Source organism: Pithys albifrons, chromosome 3 (assembly GCF_047495875.1).
Source record: "Pithys albifrons albifrons isolate INPA30051 chromosome 3, PitAlb_v1, whole genome shotgun sequence".
Taxonomy (NCBI): Eukaryota; Metazoa; Chordata; class Aves; order Passeriformes; family Thamnophilidae; genus Pithys; species Pithys albifrons.
The window spans coordinates 80,942,489-80,961,621 of record NC_092460.1 but is presented as its reverse complement, the minus strand read 5'-3'; the positions used below and the strand labels follow the sequence as shown (position 1 = coordinate 80,961,621).

Below are 19,133 nucleotides of genomic sequence, written 5' to 3'. Positions count from 1 at the left end.
CCTTGAGATGAGAAAAAGCTGATGAGAAAAGCCTGGTATCATCTGAAAGATACTTTGTCAATTGTCAGCTTGATAGGCTCCTACCTAAAATTTGACAACAAAATGTTACAGAAGTCAGCAGTGCTGAAACAAGTACTTCTTTCTGGGACTAGTAAAACAGTGATGGGAGGAAGCACCACAACACCCTTCCCAAATAATGTCATAAAGCTGGAAAAACGGGAAAAGTAGAATAAGGAGGATCCTCAGTATCTCATGAGGCACTGGGGGCTTGTTACTGCTGAAGATAGATGCAGGCACGGTTCACCCAAGCCCTTCATGCCATGTAGTTCTCAAATATGTCTTGATGTGTCCTTGTATACCTTGCAGAGAATTGTTCTGTGCTTCCTAGGACCATACTAATTAGAGTTTTAGATAACTAGAAGCTGCAGAATATCTTGGACACTCCTGAATGTGCCCAATATCTTCTGATTTCTTTGAATGGCACCCTATAGCTACAACTTCTTAGAAGAGATTTTTTGTCTGAAGAATCTTGAGAACGGGAATAAGTGATATGAAGGCCCTTTTGATCCGGGAGTATATGGTATGATTTGTTTCTGGGGTCTGCAGGTGATCATGATTCAATAGAGAAGTGCATGCCTACATAAAGGGTATTCATTTTGGCAATACTGAAACAAATTACTTGCAATTATATTTGTGGAAATGTTCCTGGCACTTTCACTCCCACTCTGCTTCCCAGCACGTGCGTAACCTATTTTTTTTCTTTGGTGGAAATACACAACCATGAACTCTTCTCAGAAAGATTACAAGATATATGCTTGATATTACAAGTGCTGCAAAATATATTTAAAAAGAAAGAATGCCAAACAATAACATTTTAAAAATATATGAACATATACTTGATAACAAGAAAATTAACATTTTTCAACATGATACTACCCAGTCTATAATACCACACAAACATAATTTTATGCATCTATTTACATATTTTTATAGTTGCTAGGCCCTAAACCTAACCACCTTCTTATAACTTCATCTTCCAGTACAAGATGTTAGGTTGTACTGTATAATATCATATCACCTTGCTACTATTTTATTATATTACTAGAGTAGTATTTGTCTTTCAGTTGAATTTTATACCATGTGTTGATTTTTAGGGCACTGAGTTATCTGTCCTCATTGTATACTATATCCATTCCCTGAGCTTGTTGGCTTTTTTTGACTTGCTGTGTTCTTCAGCCGCATAACTGGACCAATCTTCTCTGGAACACAATGTATGCCACAGATTTTAGGATGAAACCTGTTTCTATAGATTTTCTGAGTCCAAAATTAAAAGATGCTGGATTCTTTCAAATATGACAGTAGCACTGAGCTTTTTTGTCTACATGTAGGGAACAGCAAGCTTTTTTTCTCACTCTCTGCCTCCTCTTTTCTCAAAACTGCCTCCCTATCTACTATGATGTCATGTGTGGACAGAGCTGTCCACTTTCTAGAGATGAAAAGGAAGATGTCAGGGGAGGTGCAATAGTTCCTTAATAGTTCCTTCCCCATCAAAATCTCCTTCATCAAATTCTTTTCCTAGGACTGATGGATGTTTCTGACAAGGCCACACCACTAATACCTGCCTTGCTGTAGCACCTACGTGTCTAGTAGCTCATCTACATCTCCTATTCCTCTCTGTTAGCAATGGAGTAGGGAAAGTCATCCACAGAGCACTGCCCCACCTCTGGGAGGAGAGGTGAAGGTAGAATTATAGCCTCATTGAGCAGAATGAAGAGAATGAGGATGAGCCCAGACTGGGAGATATAAAACTGCATTTGCAATACTATGTCACCATAGCAGAACTAGTATCTACCAATTTTAATTCTTTATCTGGTAAAATTAAAAGTTTAATCAATGACTCAGTTGTATTACAGGTATAATCTGATAATATACTCAAGGTGCTGTAGGGAGAGGAGCTAGAGTTCTGTTCCTTTATGTTCTGGGGCAAGTATTAGTTGTTAGAGGATAAGAAAAAATCATTACTGTAGTACATTTGTGGAGAACGGCAAATAGTAGATGCCAGGGGAGAGAATGCATAAAAGAAGGAAAATGCAGATGAATTTTTCTCCTGTATATTCTTGTTAAAGGAGTGCATGAACCAGAGTTTGCATCTAGATCACTGCTTTTACTATTTGCTGAGTCTCATCTCTGAATTTTATTTATTTTACAGTAAGTTTTATAAGACATTGTGTCTATGTGCTTGCTGTGGCAAGAAGTTCTAATGCATTCTGTACAGAAAAAAACACTACTTGTTATTTTAAATACCATGTCCTCATGTGACCTACCCTGACTGATGTTCCCATACAAAGATGGAATGAACTGTTCCATTCACAGAAATACATAATTTTAATTATACTGAGGACCAAGACATCAAATAAATTATACCCTTCTCTGCAGAATCAGAGCTGAAGTTCTTGTCCATCATCTTCAATAATATAAAGTTGTAATGCCTGACCTGGAATTGATTTATATCAGTTTATTTTAATACAAAATTTTTTGCTTCCTTTGTAAGACTTGTATAGTATACTACCATAATTTATATTAGATATACCCCAAATCTGTATACAGTTCATTTCTTGTAGCCCTCTTAGTTTCTGTTTCATTCTATTTTATGCATTCATACATGAACAGCTGGAATTTGCCCTGGGGCAAGATAAATTGCCTAAACGTGGGCAATGAATGCCATTTAAGACACTCCAGGGTATCCATCTGGCCTCCAGCTGCTGCCTCAGAAAGGCACAGATTCTCTGTCATATGCATATTCTGCATATCTGTGTGGATGTCTCCAGTACCTTAGGATATTTAAAATGTCAGTAAAGGCCTGTGTTTACAGCAACTGGATGAAAACCTGTTTCATTATTCTAATCTCGAACTCAGACGTGTAGGGTAAGCATGAAAAGAAGTCTTTTCAGATTTTGAATAGTTGTAAGACAATCATTGTTATTTTTGTAACCACATTGCTCATTGTTTGAAAATATGTGATGTTTGGAGATTGAGCAGATAAAGGCTTCATTTATCACAAACCTTACATAGCCTTATACAGGGTGTATTATTCCTTTGTCTGATGGCCTGACATTGATAAATTAACTTTTCTTAGTTGGGATTAGTTGTTTACAGTTTTCTGTGATTTTCCCCCTAGGTATTAAAAGTTATAACAGCTTGTATTTACTCTTCCCATTTATTCCATTTCAACGTTCTACCTAATTTGTCTCATTGAACTATTTGTCAGTGACAAATTTCTTGTTAAATTTTACAAATACATTCTTCTCTGTGAACTCTCTCTACTGAAGTTCAAATGGTTAATCTCTCTCCTTCTACTTCCTTGAGAACAACTTAATTTATGTACAGCTCTGTAGTACTTTTTTCCTTTTAACAGCTACTTTAAAATGAAATGTTCGTTAAAAAAAATCTGAACCCTCAATTCTGCTATTTGAAACTAATTGTATGAATTAATGAAATAAGGGTTTATCCTATAAATCTGAGGATTCTTTAAGTAAAGCTAAATTCTAACAGATGGTGTATTTTGAAGTTTGTGAAACACAATAGTTAATTTTATTATAGTCTACAATAAACTATTTGACTTCCATTCACTAAGCATACACTTGAATCCACGCTTGCTTCATTAGATTCCTAACAGATAAAGTAGCTTATGTGGAGAAGCTCAAAAGATAAAGAGTCAGGGTAAGTAATTTTAATTTCAGTTAAAAAAAAAAGAAAATATCTATCAACAGAAATCTGGTGAAGTAAAAGATTTGTTCCTGGTATGAAGCTTTATAATTAAATCAACTCCACTACAGTTGGAATATTCTGTAAAGGACAATTGTGAAACTTAGCAGCAGAAGCACTTTTCCCCTTCCATGGGTGCTCATGTTGAATTTTTACCGCCAGACTTTTGCTAGCAGAACTGTGAAATTGGCACTGTATTTAATGTGCTACTTGTCACTCTCAAAGCACTGTTTATTTTACTGCATATCGGTTTTGTACGAAAGCTGCTGTACAAAACAAGAGAACAAAATACGTTATGGGAGAGAGACAGACAGACATACAAGAAGTATTTAATTCTGGGGTGTTTAGATTGCTGTTCCCACTTTTACTAGCTAGCTTGCTAGCTTCTGCTTGACATATATCTAGAATTCTGAGTTGCCTTTTTTTTTCCTTGCATTCACTGGAAATCACTCATACTGAACTTCGGGCCTCTAGGTGCTACATTAACATTTGTTATATTGTAGGAATTTACTATGAAGTGGATATTCTTTTCTTGGTTGTTTACATGGAGAAACATGAAATCATTGTGAGGTGTGTCTGGTGCTTTGGGTTCTTCCCTCAGTAAAGACAGATTTCATCTCCAGTCACTTATATAGAACTTTAACATACTTGAATTTTTCTTTAATGGACCTTAACTATAAATATGATTCACCTATATTTATGAATTTGGGGAGTGGGTGAAAATGACATTATTTGTGTAATTTTTGAAAAGTATAGAAGTGCAGATCAAAGTATAGAAGTGCAGATCCTTGATGTCACCTTGAGGCAATTCATCAAAATATGTTCTAGTTTGGCTGGTCTGGTTGCCAAGGTAGATGTGTTGTTTTCAGTCTTTGAACAGCTCGTCGATCGAAGTAAGAGCAAAGTGTCATTTTATAACTTTTGACAGCTTTATCAATGGCCCTTTCTTCAGGCAGTGTGATGTATAGAGGAGAGAGCAACAAGCACATCTGTTATCCTGAATTTATTTTGATAAAACAATTTTGCACAGGTGGTCAGTGCTAGAAACTTACCATATTAACTATGATCCAATTTAAACACTTGCATCTCAAGGTCTTTTATGAGTGTTGGCTCCTAGGTTTATTATATTAATTTTATTTTCATAGTTAAGATGGAACATTTTAATGTAATGCCTACTGCACTTTATACGCATCCTAAAGTAAAACTATGCCTATCTGCATGTCAAAAAAAAATTTTGTTTTATCCCCAAATTTCCTAATGTTCTGTAATACACACACAAAAACCCCCCAATCAACCAACCAACCTGAAAAAAAGATTGCAAAAGTTTTATTTTAAAATTGCTTTAATGGAATCATAGATAGGGTGAATTTTGTGATGATAACAGTAACACAATTTTTCTCTTTCTAATTTTTTTTTAATTTATCATACTTGATTGCACTATGAAGACTCTGGTTAGTCTCTAATTAGTATTTTTCCTATATCATATTTTTAATTGCTTTAAAGGTATTTTTCCTAATTACTTTTTAATTTTTTTTAAGGGAGTGCTGGAACACCTGTTGTCTTCAATGAAAATGGAGATGCTCCTGGACGCTATGATATTTTTCAGTATCAAATCACCAACAAGAGTACAGAATACAAAGTAATTGGTCAATGGAGTAACCAACTTCATCTAAATGTAAGTACGGCATTTCCCAGAGTGTTCTGGAGAAACTGGCTGCTCAAGACTTGGATGGGTGCACTGTTCACTGGGAGAAAAACTGGCTGGCTGGCCTGGTCCAGAGTGTAGTGGTGAATGGAGTTGCATCTGGTTGGCAGCTGGTCACTTGTGGTGTTCCCCAGGGCTCAGTATTGGGGTCAGTCCTGGTTAATATCTCTATCAATGATCTGGTTGAGGGGATTGAGGGCACCCTCAGTCAGTTTGCAGATGAGGCCCAAGTTGAGCAGGAGTGTTGATCTGCAGGAGGATAGGAAGGCTCTACAGAGGAGTTTGGGAAGGCCGGATTGCTGGGCCAAGGCCAGTTGTGATTGATCAACAGGCTGCAGTGTTGAGTCCTGCACTTGGCTCACAACAACCTCATACAGAGCTACAGGCTTGGGGCAGAGTGGCTGCAAAGTGGCCCAGAGGAAAAGGATCTGTGTGTGCTGGTCAACACACAGCTGAACAAGAGCCAGCAGTGTGTCCAGGTGGTCAAGAAGGCCAGTGGCCTCCTGGCCTGTATCAGAAATAGGGTGGCCAGAGGGACAAGGTCCCCCTGTATTTGGCACTGGTGAGACTGCACATAGAAACACAGAATCACTAAAGTTGGAATAAACCTCTAAGGTCATTGAATCTCACCACTAATCTAACACTCCCAGGGCCACCACTAAACCATGTCACTAAGTGCTGCATCACTTCCCTGGCCGTCCTGTGCCAATGCTTGGCTACCCTTTCCATGGAAGAATTTTTTCCTAATGTCCAATCTAAACCTGCCTTGATGCAACCTGAGGCCATATCCTCTTGTTCTGTCGCTTCTTACCTGTGAGAAAAGACTGCCCCTCACCTGTCTACCACCTCTTTTCAGGTAGTTGAAGAGAGCAATAACTCTCTACAACTCTATACTTTTGAATACTACAAGAAAGACATTGAGGTGCTGGAGTGTGTCCAGAGAAGGGCAAAGGAGCTGGTGAAGGGTCCCAAGCAGAAGTCTGAAGAAGATCAGGTGAGGGAGCTGAGGCTGGTTAGTCTAGAGAAAATGAGGATTAGGGGAGACCTTATCACTCACTTCAACTCTCTGAAAGAAGGAGTGATAAAATGTGTGGAAGTGGCCTCAAGTCGGGCCAGGGAAGTTTTAGGTTGGATATTAGGAAAAATTTATTCCCTGAAAGTATGGTCAAGCATTGCAACTCATATCCCAGGGAAATGATTGAGTCACCATAGCTGGAGGTATTTAAAAGATGTGTAGATGTGGCACTTAAGGACATGGTTTAGTGGTGGACTTTGCTGTGCTGGGGTAATGGTTGGAATTGATGATCCAAAAGGTCTTTTCCAATCTAAACAATTCTATATTTCTACTGGTTTGATTATTATACTGGCAGTAAAGAATACAAAATTATTGCATTATTTTAAAACACTTAAAATATTCTTGATTTATTCTCAGTCAGTTGGCAGATGAAAGCTCTTCTGCTTTGTTCTTGAGAAGACTGTAAAAGATGGCACAATAACCTGAAACAAATTCTTTATATTTTAAAGTCAGATGATGTGCTTCTTCAAATGGTATTTTAGAATTGTTAAAATATCTGTTATTTCTCTGATTGATATATTATGCAGGGAAATAATAACTCATCCTTCAATAAAAGGTATCAAACAAAATGGTGGGGACATATATATTGCCCAGATATTTCAAATAATATAAGAAGATGGAAAAGTATTTAATAAAAGAGAAGTTTGGATTCTAACCACATCTGATTTAGTTAAAACACTGGGATGATGAACTACTGCAATAAAAATACTTCCTGAATATCAAGCAAGAATTTGATGTTTTTCTATATAAATAACTAGGATTTGTATTGTCCTTTATTACTTCATAGCAAAAACAAAAACAAACAAAAAGACACAACATATCCATCCTTAAATGGTGTTTCAAATTGCTGTCTGAATGTGTTCTGCAAGTTTTTGGATTGTTAAGTCCCACCTGTGCATAGAATTATGTTTAGTTTGAAAATCACTATCCAAGTAAAATTAAGGGAATGTAATATGCGGTATTTGTATGGCAGACAAGCGTCAAGCTTTAATTTAAGAAATTTTTCCTTTCAAGGCAGTTCTTTCTTTCAGAAGATATCTTCATGCAAAGAGAGACATGAGAGCAAGATGAAATGAATATGTTTCCTTATTAGCTATGCAATATTTACAGGTCTTACTTGAGTCACTGTTAGCCATTTGGGTAGCTCTGCAAATGTGAAATACGAAGTGTTGTTTTGCTAGTGGTTGACAGTGTGAATCGATGACTAGGTCCAACAATGGGAATTTAAGCAGTGACTTCAGTCAAACCACAAAAGCAGGTTTCAGGCATCTCTGGTTTTCTATGAGAGAGGTTCCTGATGAAGAGTAACAAAGAGAGTGTAGCAAATATTTATAAATTATTCTTCCACTTAGACTATTTTGTGATAATTATCTGAGTGCTACCCACAATAACACATATGATATCTCCCCATTTTCAGCCACAGCTGTTAAGCCACTTTATCATATCTCCTATTTAGTTCTACAACTACTCGGCAGGAACTCATTTATTTCTTTTGCCCAAACAGGAAAAAACCTATCAATAGAAACTGAGTGTAGTAGAATATGTGGCAGTGTTATTTCCCTTCACTAACCTGATATCTATCTGTTGAAAGGCTTGAAAGGAGAAAAAAAATGATTACACAAGTTAAATATTAATACTGAACATTGATTTATGGAAACTAGTACCGTTAGATCCTTATCATAACTACTATAGGATACATTCCAGATCTTCATAATTGCTACATTTTTTCTGTAAAGTTAGTGTTTATTAAATGAACTCAAAAACTAATACACACATTTTGCACAAATGTTAGTACTAACACAGCAGTTATGTAATAGTAGCAGGTAAAACTACCTAAGAATGCTTCAATTTTAGTACCATTCCAATGTGCCTTTTTCCATCCCCAATAGGCTGCTAAATTTTTCATTAAGCCTGTGGATTTTTCAGTCCCATTATTTCTGCCTCATGTATATGTATTTGGGGGAGTTCTCTTGAAATATGATTGATGAGTAAGTTGATGGATACTCATACTGCTGAAACCATAGCATGCTAACCACATTGACCACAAATCTAACAGGATAGGATTAATCTAAGAATGCCTCTTATTAACTCTCATTAGAAATGGGTATGTTAAGTTGTTGTTTCCCCCTTTTTCACCTCCATGAGCATGTGTGCTGGATACAACTGGTTGTTCAAACTAGCAGACAAGCTCTGTCTAGTGTATGGAGTTGTGGAGAAGTGAATGGGTTGACACCCTGCTCCACAGCAGGTGCTTCTCCCAGCCTTGTGCCAGGGTCCTGCTCTTGTCCCACTGCCCCAGGTGTGCAGCCTGATCTGCTCACAGGGATGAGTGTGAGCAGGCACACATGGCTCAGTCCCCCTAGGGAAGGCTTTATTTCTTAAAGTTTGTTAAGACTTGGGGTACTGGGATACTGGTCTCCATCAGTGCAGGAACTGGTGCAGTAACAATGAAGAAGGGAGTTGCAAAAGGAGTGGTACAGTCTGTTTCCATCTGTTCCTACATTCACTAAACTTACTTACCATGTGTCGATGGTAGTTCTGACAGATGATGTTCTGCTGTGGCAAAGCTCTTTCCTCCCCTCACTAGACAAAATATATTAAAACCAAATAATCTTTATGGATGATTGTCAATACTCCAAATCATCATGTTGCAAATTAGATAGCACTTTTGATTGCAAATGAATCAGTGAGAACACAGTGGTTGTTTTTATTAGTTTATGTGAAAACATCTATATTTTAATGAATATTTGTCAGCTAGATATCCTTTATAGATACTTCTACTCTGGTTTTTACAAATATTTCTTCCTCAAATTGTATTGTAATGTAGTTATGATATGTTTATGATTGTGTTCATCTATACAGCTGGTATTGTGCTTTAGAAAATTTATAGTTTTTATTCATCTGTGTATTTTCTGTGTCAGAAAGTATAAGGTTTGTCGTACAATTCAGCCTTTGGAAAAATTAATGTAAGATTATTCTAAGATATCAATTCTGTTGTCAATTCTAAGACTAGAACATGGTTTGCACCTAATATAAAGGTTTCCCTTTTTATTTCTGATCTCCTCATGCCCTTTTCCTTTTCCTTTTCCTTTTCCTTTTCCTTTTCCTTTTCCTTTTCCTTTTCCTTTTCCTTTTCCTTTTCTTCCTTTTGCTTTTGCTTTTCCTTTTTTTCCTTTTCCTTTTTCTTTGTTTGCTTTTTTATTTTTCTGTGTCAGATCTGGGTGTAGGTCTGTTGTGTGGACTGTGTCTTCCCACCTGGTAGCCAGCCCTGGTCCTGTCTCTGACCCCAGCTCTCAGGAAACATGGTTCCTCTGCTGGTGTCTCTGGTTTCTCAAAGTTTTCACTGACTCTGCAGGGTCCTTGTGGTCAAGTTTCAGACTTGTTCCTTTCCTGGTACAGTGCTGGTTTTCCCTGTGGGCAGAAAGGGCTGAGTCTGGCTAGATAAAGACTCTGTATCATGTTCCCTATGGGAATCTTTCTCAGCAGGCTTCACCAGCTGCAGAGACCATTGTGGCTTTGGTGCTGGTTTCTTCCTGTAGACTTCAGTAACATTAATGCTCTCCTTCAGGCCAACTGACCTTTTAGATTTCATCTGAAGCAACTGTAGCTCCCAGTTACAGGAATTTCATGAATACTAATCAGTACCACTCTTGCAATTCTTACAAAACACACACATGCATGACAATGCTGAGAGATACAAAAGAGAACACAAATTAAGAAAGAATAATGATCTTCAGAATTTAAATTTTTTGTATAATTTTGAGTTTGAATAAGATATCTCAATCTTTGACAATCTGAGAGCAGATATTTGGAAAAGTCAAACTATAATGTCAAAGAACTTGATCATCTGATGATTTTGACCATGTACATTTACAACTCTTTTAGTAAAGAGGTGTAAAGTCCTTATATTCTCTAAGGTTGCCTGAATTAAGTGATCTTAAATAATCTGGAAATAACCAGACCTCAAAAACTTTTAGTATCATTTTGAAAGAAAATATAACTGCCTTAGAACTTCTGATCATGAACTACACATTACCTGTCAGGGTTTTCTGTTGTTTGCTTGCTTAATTTTGTTTTCATTTTCAAAAGAAAAAAATAACTTATTTTTCAGGAAACTCTGATAGTTAAAATCTTTTCTTCCAAAAAATATTCTGGTTTTCATAATGAATAAAAATCCAGGCAAAAGTAGTTGTTTCTGTAAAAGTTATGTTTTATTCATATTACATCAGTATTTTGCATATCAGGTCACACATAGAAGTTTCCTACAAATGCGTGGGTTTAGCAAATTAGATCTCTCAACCATGTAATCTCTGTACAAGGAAAGTTGTTAGAAACAAGCTTGCTTTTTCTGGCACTTATGATTTTAAATCAAATTCTTTTTTATGATTAATAATGAATTCTCTTTTAGAAACTGTGTTTTGTATTGCATGTGTTGTAATAAGGGCTAGATTGAGTTGTTGACTAATGCCTTTTGTCAGTGGTAGTAGGCAGAACTAGTTCCAGTTGTAAAGTTTTAATAACAAGTTTCTCTGTTCCTTTCCTTAGAAACTCATTCACTTTGTTCTGGCTCATTTTTGAGTGACTTTTTTCTCCTCTTAACAATGTTCTATTTTTAAACTTAAAATCCAGTTGGAAAAAGAAAAGTTGAAATGCTAAAGAATTTTAAAATTTAATAGTTTGGGTGTTTTTCAAAAATACCCAAACATTTTTTAAACATAGTTTGAAACATTCTCAGGTAACATTTCAATCTTATACACTTCTTTTTTGATCTACAAAAATCTGTGTTTAAATATCCCAATAAGAGAAAATATGTACTATGGCCATGCCACCCTGACACCCAATCCCATCAGACCTCGGAAGCTAAGCAGGGTCAGCCCTGGTTAGTACTTGGATGGGAGACCGCCTGGGAATACCGGGGGCTGCAGGTTCTAGTCCTGAGGACTTCACTGTCACCGTCCAAGCTCACTTGGCTGTGGCAGATGAACTTTAGGAGTTAAAGGGTGGGGCCAGTTCTGCGCATGCTGTACCTCACCTAAAAGATCCACTGCGCAGGATCGAAGGACACACCCACGTGGGAAGAGCCCTTCCCAAATCTTCGTTTGCGAAGCCTGGCTATGATGAAGAGAAAATATGTAGATCCAAATTCACATTTTTCCACATTAGTAATTTTGATTGATGGGTCTTCAGGCAGACACAATTACTGGTGCTTTCAAAATCACACATTTAGCTGATGTAGTCAAAATGCTTGAGTGGATATCCATTTATGTGCTACTACTCCTTAAGGGAAAAACAAAGCATATGAAATAAAGTGTATGTTTCACTGGAAGTATTCAAGGCCAGGTTGGATAGGGGCCTGAGAAACCTGGTCTAGTGAAAAGAGTCCCTGCCCACGGCAGGGGGGTTTGGACTAGTTACCTTTAAAGTGCTTTCCAACTCAGGCCAATCTATAATTCTGTGTTTCAAGTGCAAACAGTGAAATTTCAAAGGCAGAATTCATTTGTGTTTGTTTTGTTGTTTATTTTGGTGTCTTGGTTTGAGGGGAAAAAAACAAAATGTTTACCCACAAGTGGGGGAGGGGACCTTCTCCACAAGAATCACACCACTCTTTATCAAATTTAAGAAAAAGAAATTTTAATATAAGAAGGATAACTGTTCTTAACTGCTATATATAAACAGACTAGTGCAAACCGCTTCCCCAACACCACAAGAGAAAGAAAAAAAACAACAAAACCCAGCAGGTTTTCCTCCGGGAGGAAAGTTATACTTAAGCAGTGTCAATGTCACAGCCTGCCTGGCTGCGGAGGGAGTTTTCCAGTCCCTCTCCAGTGAGACAGACGAGTGGTGAGCTCTCAGATGAACTCTGTGTCTCTTGTCCCAGATGAAGGAAAAAGAAAGCTGAAAGTGGGGAACCACTACATGTCCTGTAAAAGCAGCTGCACACCTCTCTCTCCCAGGTCACTGCCCCAGCCGGGGCAGACAGGCCGTGAAGGTGCAGGCGGTGGTGAGACTGGAACAGAGGCCGGGATCCCAGATGGAGGAACCAGGAGAAACAGCTGCAGCGAGGAGAAAAAAAGACAGCGTCTCAGCCAGAAGCCCCAGCAGTGCCAGCAGAGCAGCTTCCCTCCTCGGCAGCCACCGCTCCCGAGTTCCGCGGAGCTAAGAATGGAATAATGTCCCCAAAACCAAAAGAGACAAACCTGCCCCCACCCAAGTGATCAACAGTTAACTACTTCTTTTTGTTAACTGCTGGCATGGGCAGTTAGTGGCAGGGGAGAGAATTTACATAATAATCCCAAACTACAACATTTGGTTTGTTGTTTTTTTTTCATCAAAACACAAGAGTTCTGTTGAAAGACAAAATAAATTTTACAGTAACAGATTTTTAACATTCTCTTAGAAATAAGATGCATAAGCTTTCAGATTTATGGAGTGTATGCAATGAGGATATAAATGACTCAGGGGCATCCATTTTTCTGTAATGATCTTGATTTATGACTAAGAAAACCATAAATTAAAATTACAGTTCTGTGTTGAAATATCAGAGACAGACACAATCATCAGCAGCCTTAAGCAGTGTTTGGTGAACTAGCAAAAATTTGGAACCCCAAATTGACAGTGAGCTTCCCTTCAGGCAGCGAGATCACAATGAGATTTGAATCAGTATTTGATTTATCTTCTTTTCTAGGACTCTTGTCTTGTATCTAATCCTGAAGGAAAACATCAGCACTGAAAGTAGTCAATTCTTTTTGGAAGTTACAGATTCAAAATGCATTAGTTTTCTTTCTTGTAACATCGTAAAGAAAATGACTCAAAAAGCTTCTGATGTTTTCTGTAACTGCACCAAATAAATCTCAAGATTTGCTGTAGGCCACTATATTTCATTAAAGAAGTCAGAGAGCCCCTTTTTTTCCTGTGGCAACTATTATATAATTGAGAGAAGTTTTTAAATTGCTGAATCTAAGACCTGTTTTTAACAAAAGAACATAGGACAGTGAAATACACAACAGAAGCACTTAGTTCTGTATATGATTATATCTATAAACATCGTATGGCAATCATATGGCCTGCAGGGTGTTCTTCTGCCCCTATGTAATAGGGCAGCAAAGTTTAAACTTACACTCCGTCCACTTTATCTGGCTGAAAGTTGTTGATGCTGGGTTAGAAATAGAAATCAATAAGACAAGAAAAAAAGTTTTAAGTTCTTCTGTTTTTCTCAAAATTATACTGCTGTCTTCCTTCGATCTACACAAGGCTGAAAGTAGAAGCAGCTATTATTGTTTTTAGACTACTTAGGATTTACAAACCTAATCCTGATCTTAGCACTGATCAATAAGTATGATGCAGGATTTGTTCTATTCTACCGTCAGTGTCTTAGGTCAATATGAAATGTGTAGTCACCAAGGACCAATGTTAGACTGAAAAGATAAGTCAACAGTAGGATACATTAGTTGCAAAATGTAGACAAGACAAAAAAAATACAAGAAATGAGGAATAACACTGAGATTTTATGGTTTTGAATGGTTTCAGATTGTATTTGTGTTAAAAGCTTTGTAATAGAGGAGAAATGGGCTGAATTTAGATGTTGAAAAAGCACTGAAAAATTTTGAGAAGTGCCCATAGTAGAATAGCTGCTATTTCAGACATGATTGGAAGCAGAACTTGGATTCAGCTGCCAGCAACCTTAGAAGAACCAAAGAACAATGACACTTAGTCTTCTTTCTGATATTTTTTACTTTGTTGGTCCTAATATTTTTTGTCCTCAATGAATCACACTTACACTGATTCTCTAGGGAAAAAATAAAAAGAAAATGGATAAAAGGTAGCTGTTAATTTGATAACCATTTTTTCTTCATTAGAATCATACCAAATGGCCAATGAAACAGTCTGTGCTTGACAGGATGAATAGGGATTTTTTTTCCACTTTGTCAAGGTGAGTGAAAGTCAGGTTTTCCAAATGAATCATAGAGTTGCAGTTGCATGTTTGGCTGTGAATTTGTCACAGGTTTCTCGAGTAGATGGTAGATATTTTATAGCTTTTTATGATCATCCTTTGTAAGAAGTGGTATGATTAGAATGAATTGTTCTTTGAATAGCTATAACCAACAGGACCATGGTGTATTCTTGTTTTTTCAATAAACCAAAAAGAAGGCCTTGCCATGCATGACAAAATAAATCACTTGTGGTTTAAAATAACTTTTTTCCTCAGTAAAAACAAGTCTGCAGCGATAGAACAATAAAGATTCAGGAGCTTTTATATGCTTTCCTGGAGAGTTCTCCATTCATATATGGGACTTCAGATCAGAGTTAGCTGCTCCCCTGGTACAAGCTAATGTTGTGAGTTTTAGTATAGACAGGGAGCTACAGGGCATAGCAGGTAGTTTGCATTATGCACAGCTGGCAGCAAGTCTGCAGTGAATTGCTTTGTGAGGTACCAGTGTAAAACCTGTAGTAGGAGCTTGTTTCTTCCCCAGCCTTTTCCATCTCTCTCCTTTGTCCTCACAGAAATGTATATATATACTGTAATTTGAAAAATGAGCTGTCCTTTAAACCTTGAAGCAAAATGTTCATTCTTAAAAGCAAAAATGGTAGATTAAATTACTTATTGTTCATTTGTGTTACATAGAGGAAGTCTACTACTAAATTAGTAGGCAGTTAAATGCCTCCCTGACATCCGATCCCGTCAGATCTCGGAAGCTAAGCAGGGTCAGCCCCGGATTAGTACTTGGATGGGAGACCTCCTGGGAAATGCCGGGTGCTGTAGGTTCTAGTCCCGAGGACTTCACTGGCACCGTCCAAGCTCGCTCGGCCGTGGCAGATGAACCTCAGGACTTAAACGGTGGGGCCAGTTCTGCGCACGCTGAGCCTCATCTAAAATCCACTGCGCAGGCTGGAAGGGCACACCCACGTGGGGACAGCCCTTCCCAAATCTTCGTTCGCGAAGCCGAGCCACACACACTACTAAATTAAAAATCATTACAGGGAAAATGAGAGGCATTCTGTGATTATGATATGATGAAGAGAATAACTGGTAGTTAGCAGCACATTACTATATGATTATTTTTTCTATTTGCTTTGCTGTAATTTCTCTTCATTGTGCAAAAGTATTATTTTCCTTAGGATAGTTATCAAATATTTATTCAGGACTTTTCATCCTGATAAATCCTCAAACATGTAATAATTATTTTTTAATTATTTAAAGATGGGAAGTGAATTATTTTCTGCATTTCCAAAATGGTATCACTGGTTGTAGTGGTGATATTGTGTTAATACATCTTGAGGCAGGGAACAAAGTATGCATAGCTAATATTGTAACTTCAGCTTTCAGTAAACATATTTCCTGTAGAATATGTGAGTAGGATATGCTGGGAATGAGTGGATAAAATAGGGAGAATTTCAGTACTGTTTTTGGAAACTCCATCAATTGAAACTTAGGCATGAAGCTTGGCAATGGCTTTGGAATGGTTAACTAATCTGCATTGCCAGAGGCCATTGCAGCAAGAAACATCTAGACTTGTGATGTAATTCATCTGTTCTCTTCCCCAGTGCTATGAGCTTGTTAACAGAACTGTTACTTCCCTTGGAAAAGTAGAGTATCTGGAGAGAGTCCAGTTGCAAGCAATCATAATGATCAGCCATCTAAAAGTAGGCCTCTGTAGGGAAAGGTTTGGCAAACTAGGATTGTTCAGTTTGAATAAGACTGCACTGAGTAGAGTTATGTTAATCTCTTTAATACAGAAAAGATTATTCAGGAAAAGAACAGACTGTTAGGCATAGTTAATTTGGCTATTAGGAGTAGTGGACAAATTCACTGTGAGAGAGATCTAACACAAGCATACTGGAATATTCTCAAGTTGAGGATGATTAAGCACTGAGCTGCCCTGGGAGGCTGGACAATCTCCAGCACTATGGGCTGGTTGGAGCAGGTGAGCTGTACAGATTGAATTTGCATAAGTAATTCAGAGACAGGGACATCTCCTTCAGCCACTACTTAAGTTTTCGGAGTTTCATTTGTTTAAGTGGGCTTGGTCTGCTAATAATCCCCTCAAGGGCAATGTTCTGTATGCCTTGACAAACACTGTGAGGAATACAAGCAACTGGACTCCTACACTCGAAGCTTTGTGAGTCAGTACAAGACTGTCTGTGTTTTAAGCAAGAGCTCTAGAAAAAAAATCCATGTCAGACTTATTGCTTTATATACTTGGTTATTTTTTAGGATTTTTTTGCCTCAGGTTGTAGGTAATGACAGCTTTTCTATCAATCCTTGGGGAATACTTTGTTCACACATAGGACTCCAAATTGGACTTCTTTTTTAACATACTAGGTTCTTAATATTTCCCAAACTGTGTTTCTTTATGTCTATGTGGAAATCAGTTTACTATTGTGGCAGCGGTGATTTCTTTACTTAGCCATTCTTTCCCTAACACTTCTTATCAGAAACATTTTCATTGTAAACAAAAGCAATTTACTATACAATATTTGAAATGTAACATAAATTACACAAGACATAGGGAAAACATGATCAGTAGTATTTCTTATTTACTTTATTCTATAAATATGTATAAAAAAATCCTAAATGGGTATTCTCTTATATCGCAAAAGACAGTCCAAAGAATTGGGCTGTCATGAGAGTACACCTTAGCTTTTTGTTTATTCTCAAAATATTTAGTACCTGAAATCTTCCTTAGGACTACAAAAGACAGTTAAAGGGATTTCAAGTGACTCTCGAGCCCTTGCAAAAAGTTAGTATCTTCTCGACTTGCATTATTTCAAGAATGAAGACTTTAAACCCTCCAAAGGTGTTATCTTCCATTTTTTTGCTACCCTTATCACTATGAACTGTCTTATAAACACCAGACTTTACTCCTTATTACTATAATTTAAGCCTATTACTTATTTTATTCAGTGTACATCAAGTAAATCCTCATCCTTTTCATGTATTCAAAGATCGTTGTTTTACCTCCTAGGCTGTGTTATTTCTTCAGGCTATACAATAGAAATTGGTTCAATCTTGTCATATAGATAATGTTTTCTAGACATGCTTTTGATCTTTGCTGATTTCCTTTGGACTTTCCATTTGATTCTCCTTGAAAGTGAAACACAGCAATCTAACCTTCAGAACGTGTTCTGGCTGAAGTCTTGCTAGTGCAGAGTACAGGAGAAATATCATTTCATGTATTCGTGAGTGCAGAGCAGAGAGGAAAGATTATTGTATCTATCTGTGTTTCTCTGGATGGCATTTGCCCCTTTTGCCACTGTATGACATAGGTTCAGTATATCATAATCCACTAGAGCTCTGAGATCTCCTTTTCTGTTGAAAAGCTGCTGTCTCCCTGTCCTTCCTGACCCATAATGTACTGTTAGTTGTCCCTGTTAAACTGTATACTTCATTTTTTCAGACTTGACAGTATCCTTTGGAATAAGTGTCCTGACCTTCAGCATATCTTGAACTTTTCCAGTCTTACTGCTGAAATCTGATCACCATATACTCTGTTTTATCATCCAAACTGAATGTGTGGTTATTACAGGTATTAAATAACAGCAGACTAAGAATAGACATTTCCAGGCCACACCTTGTGCCATCCCTTCCCTTCTGACAGTAAATCAACTACAAATTTTATCTTTCCACAGCTTTCTGATATAATTTGCACATAACACTTAGGGGCTAGATCTGTTTCAATAGGTTGCCTATGGCTGAGAGTGTAATTTAGGATGGTGTCAAAAATCTTTCTAATGTTAAGATAAATGACACCTGGCTGCTTGCTTCTCATCCATGCTGCCTGTTACTGTCTCACTGAAGGACATGTGACAGCTCATTGTTGACAGATCCCTTTTGGCTGCTACTTGTCTAGTTTGTTTTCTCTATGTTTCTGAAATTTATTTGTTTATTTCTTTCTGTATTTTTTTCTGGGAATTCAGGTTAAACCGAATGATTGATAATTCCCTGGATTCTTCTTCCCCCTTCTTTTCTGAGTATAAACACTAGGTTTCCTATTTGCAAATTCTCCGTGCTGCCCATTAAAGTCTCAAGAGCTTTCTATCTCCTCAGTTCAGTATGAATCGTAGAATAAATCTCAGTATGTTCAGTCCATCTGAAAGCCTCTGATTTCCACTCATTTTCAATATGTTCCTCTTTCTTTCCTTAGTGAGAAGGATTTTTGGTTTTGTTTCCATTTTTTTTTTCTCTGACTAAATGTGCTGTGTGGCATTTTGTCTAACTTAAACTTCTTCCTCAAGCTTGTTTTTTTGCCTTCCAGATCACTAAGGCTCTCCACAGAATTTTCAATTTAATTATTGACTCTTCGTTCTAAGCAGCAGCACAGACTTGGCAGTGAGAACTCTTCCCCTGCTGCTGTAAATCTTGGTATAAAACACAGTCTGTTTTCTGTCTGCTCTAAACTAGTTCAGACTTTCACAATTTTTACGTGGTTTTGTTACCCAGCTGGAGTAATATTTAAAGGACTAACGTGACTTTATTTTGATTATGTGGTGTTGAAAATTCAAAATTATTATCATGAAAAGATCTGACTCTTCACAAAGTGGAGCTTGTAAACAAGATATGTGCTACTATAGTGGGAAACCACCTTAAAA

General features: G+C 37.4%; 1 protein-coding gene and 1 pseudogene across 1 annotated transcript in view; both read left to right on the top strand.

The window, feature by feature from the left end:
- The window catches only part of GRM8 (glutamate metabotropic receptor 8), a 340,790-nt gene that overhangs the window by 265,683 nt on the left and 55,974 nt on the right, over window positions 1–19,133 (top strand). The window contains exon 8 of the mRNA XM_071550012.1: window positions 5,304–5,440. Coding sequence (XP_071406113.1) covers window positions 5,304–5,440 — 137 coding nt within the window. The remainder of the gene's footprint in view (window positions 1–5,303; window positions 5,441–19,133) is intronic.
- LOC139670759 (5S ribosomal RNA) lies at window positions 11,358–11,473 on the top strand (annotated as a pseudogene).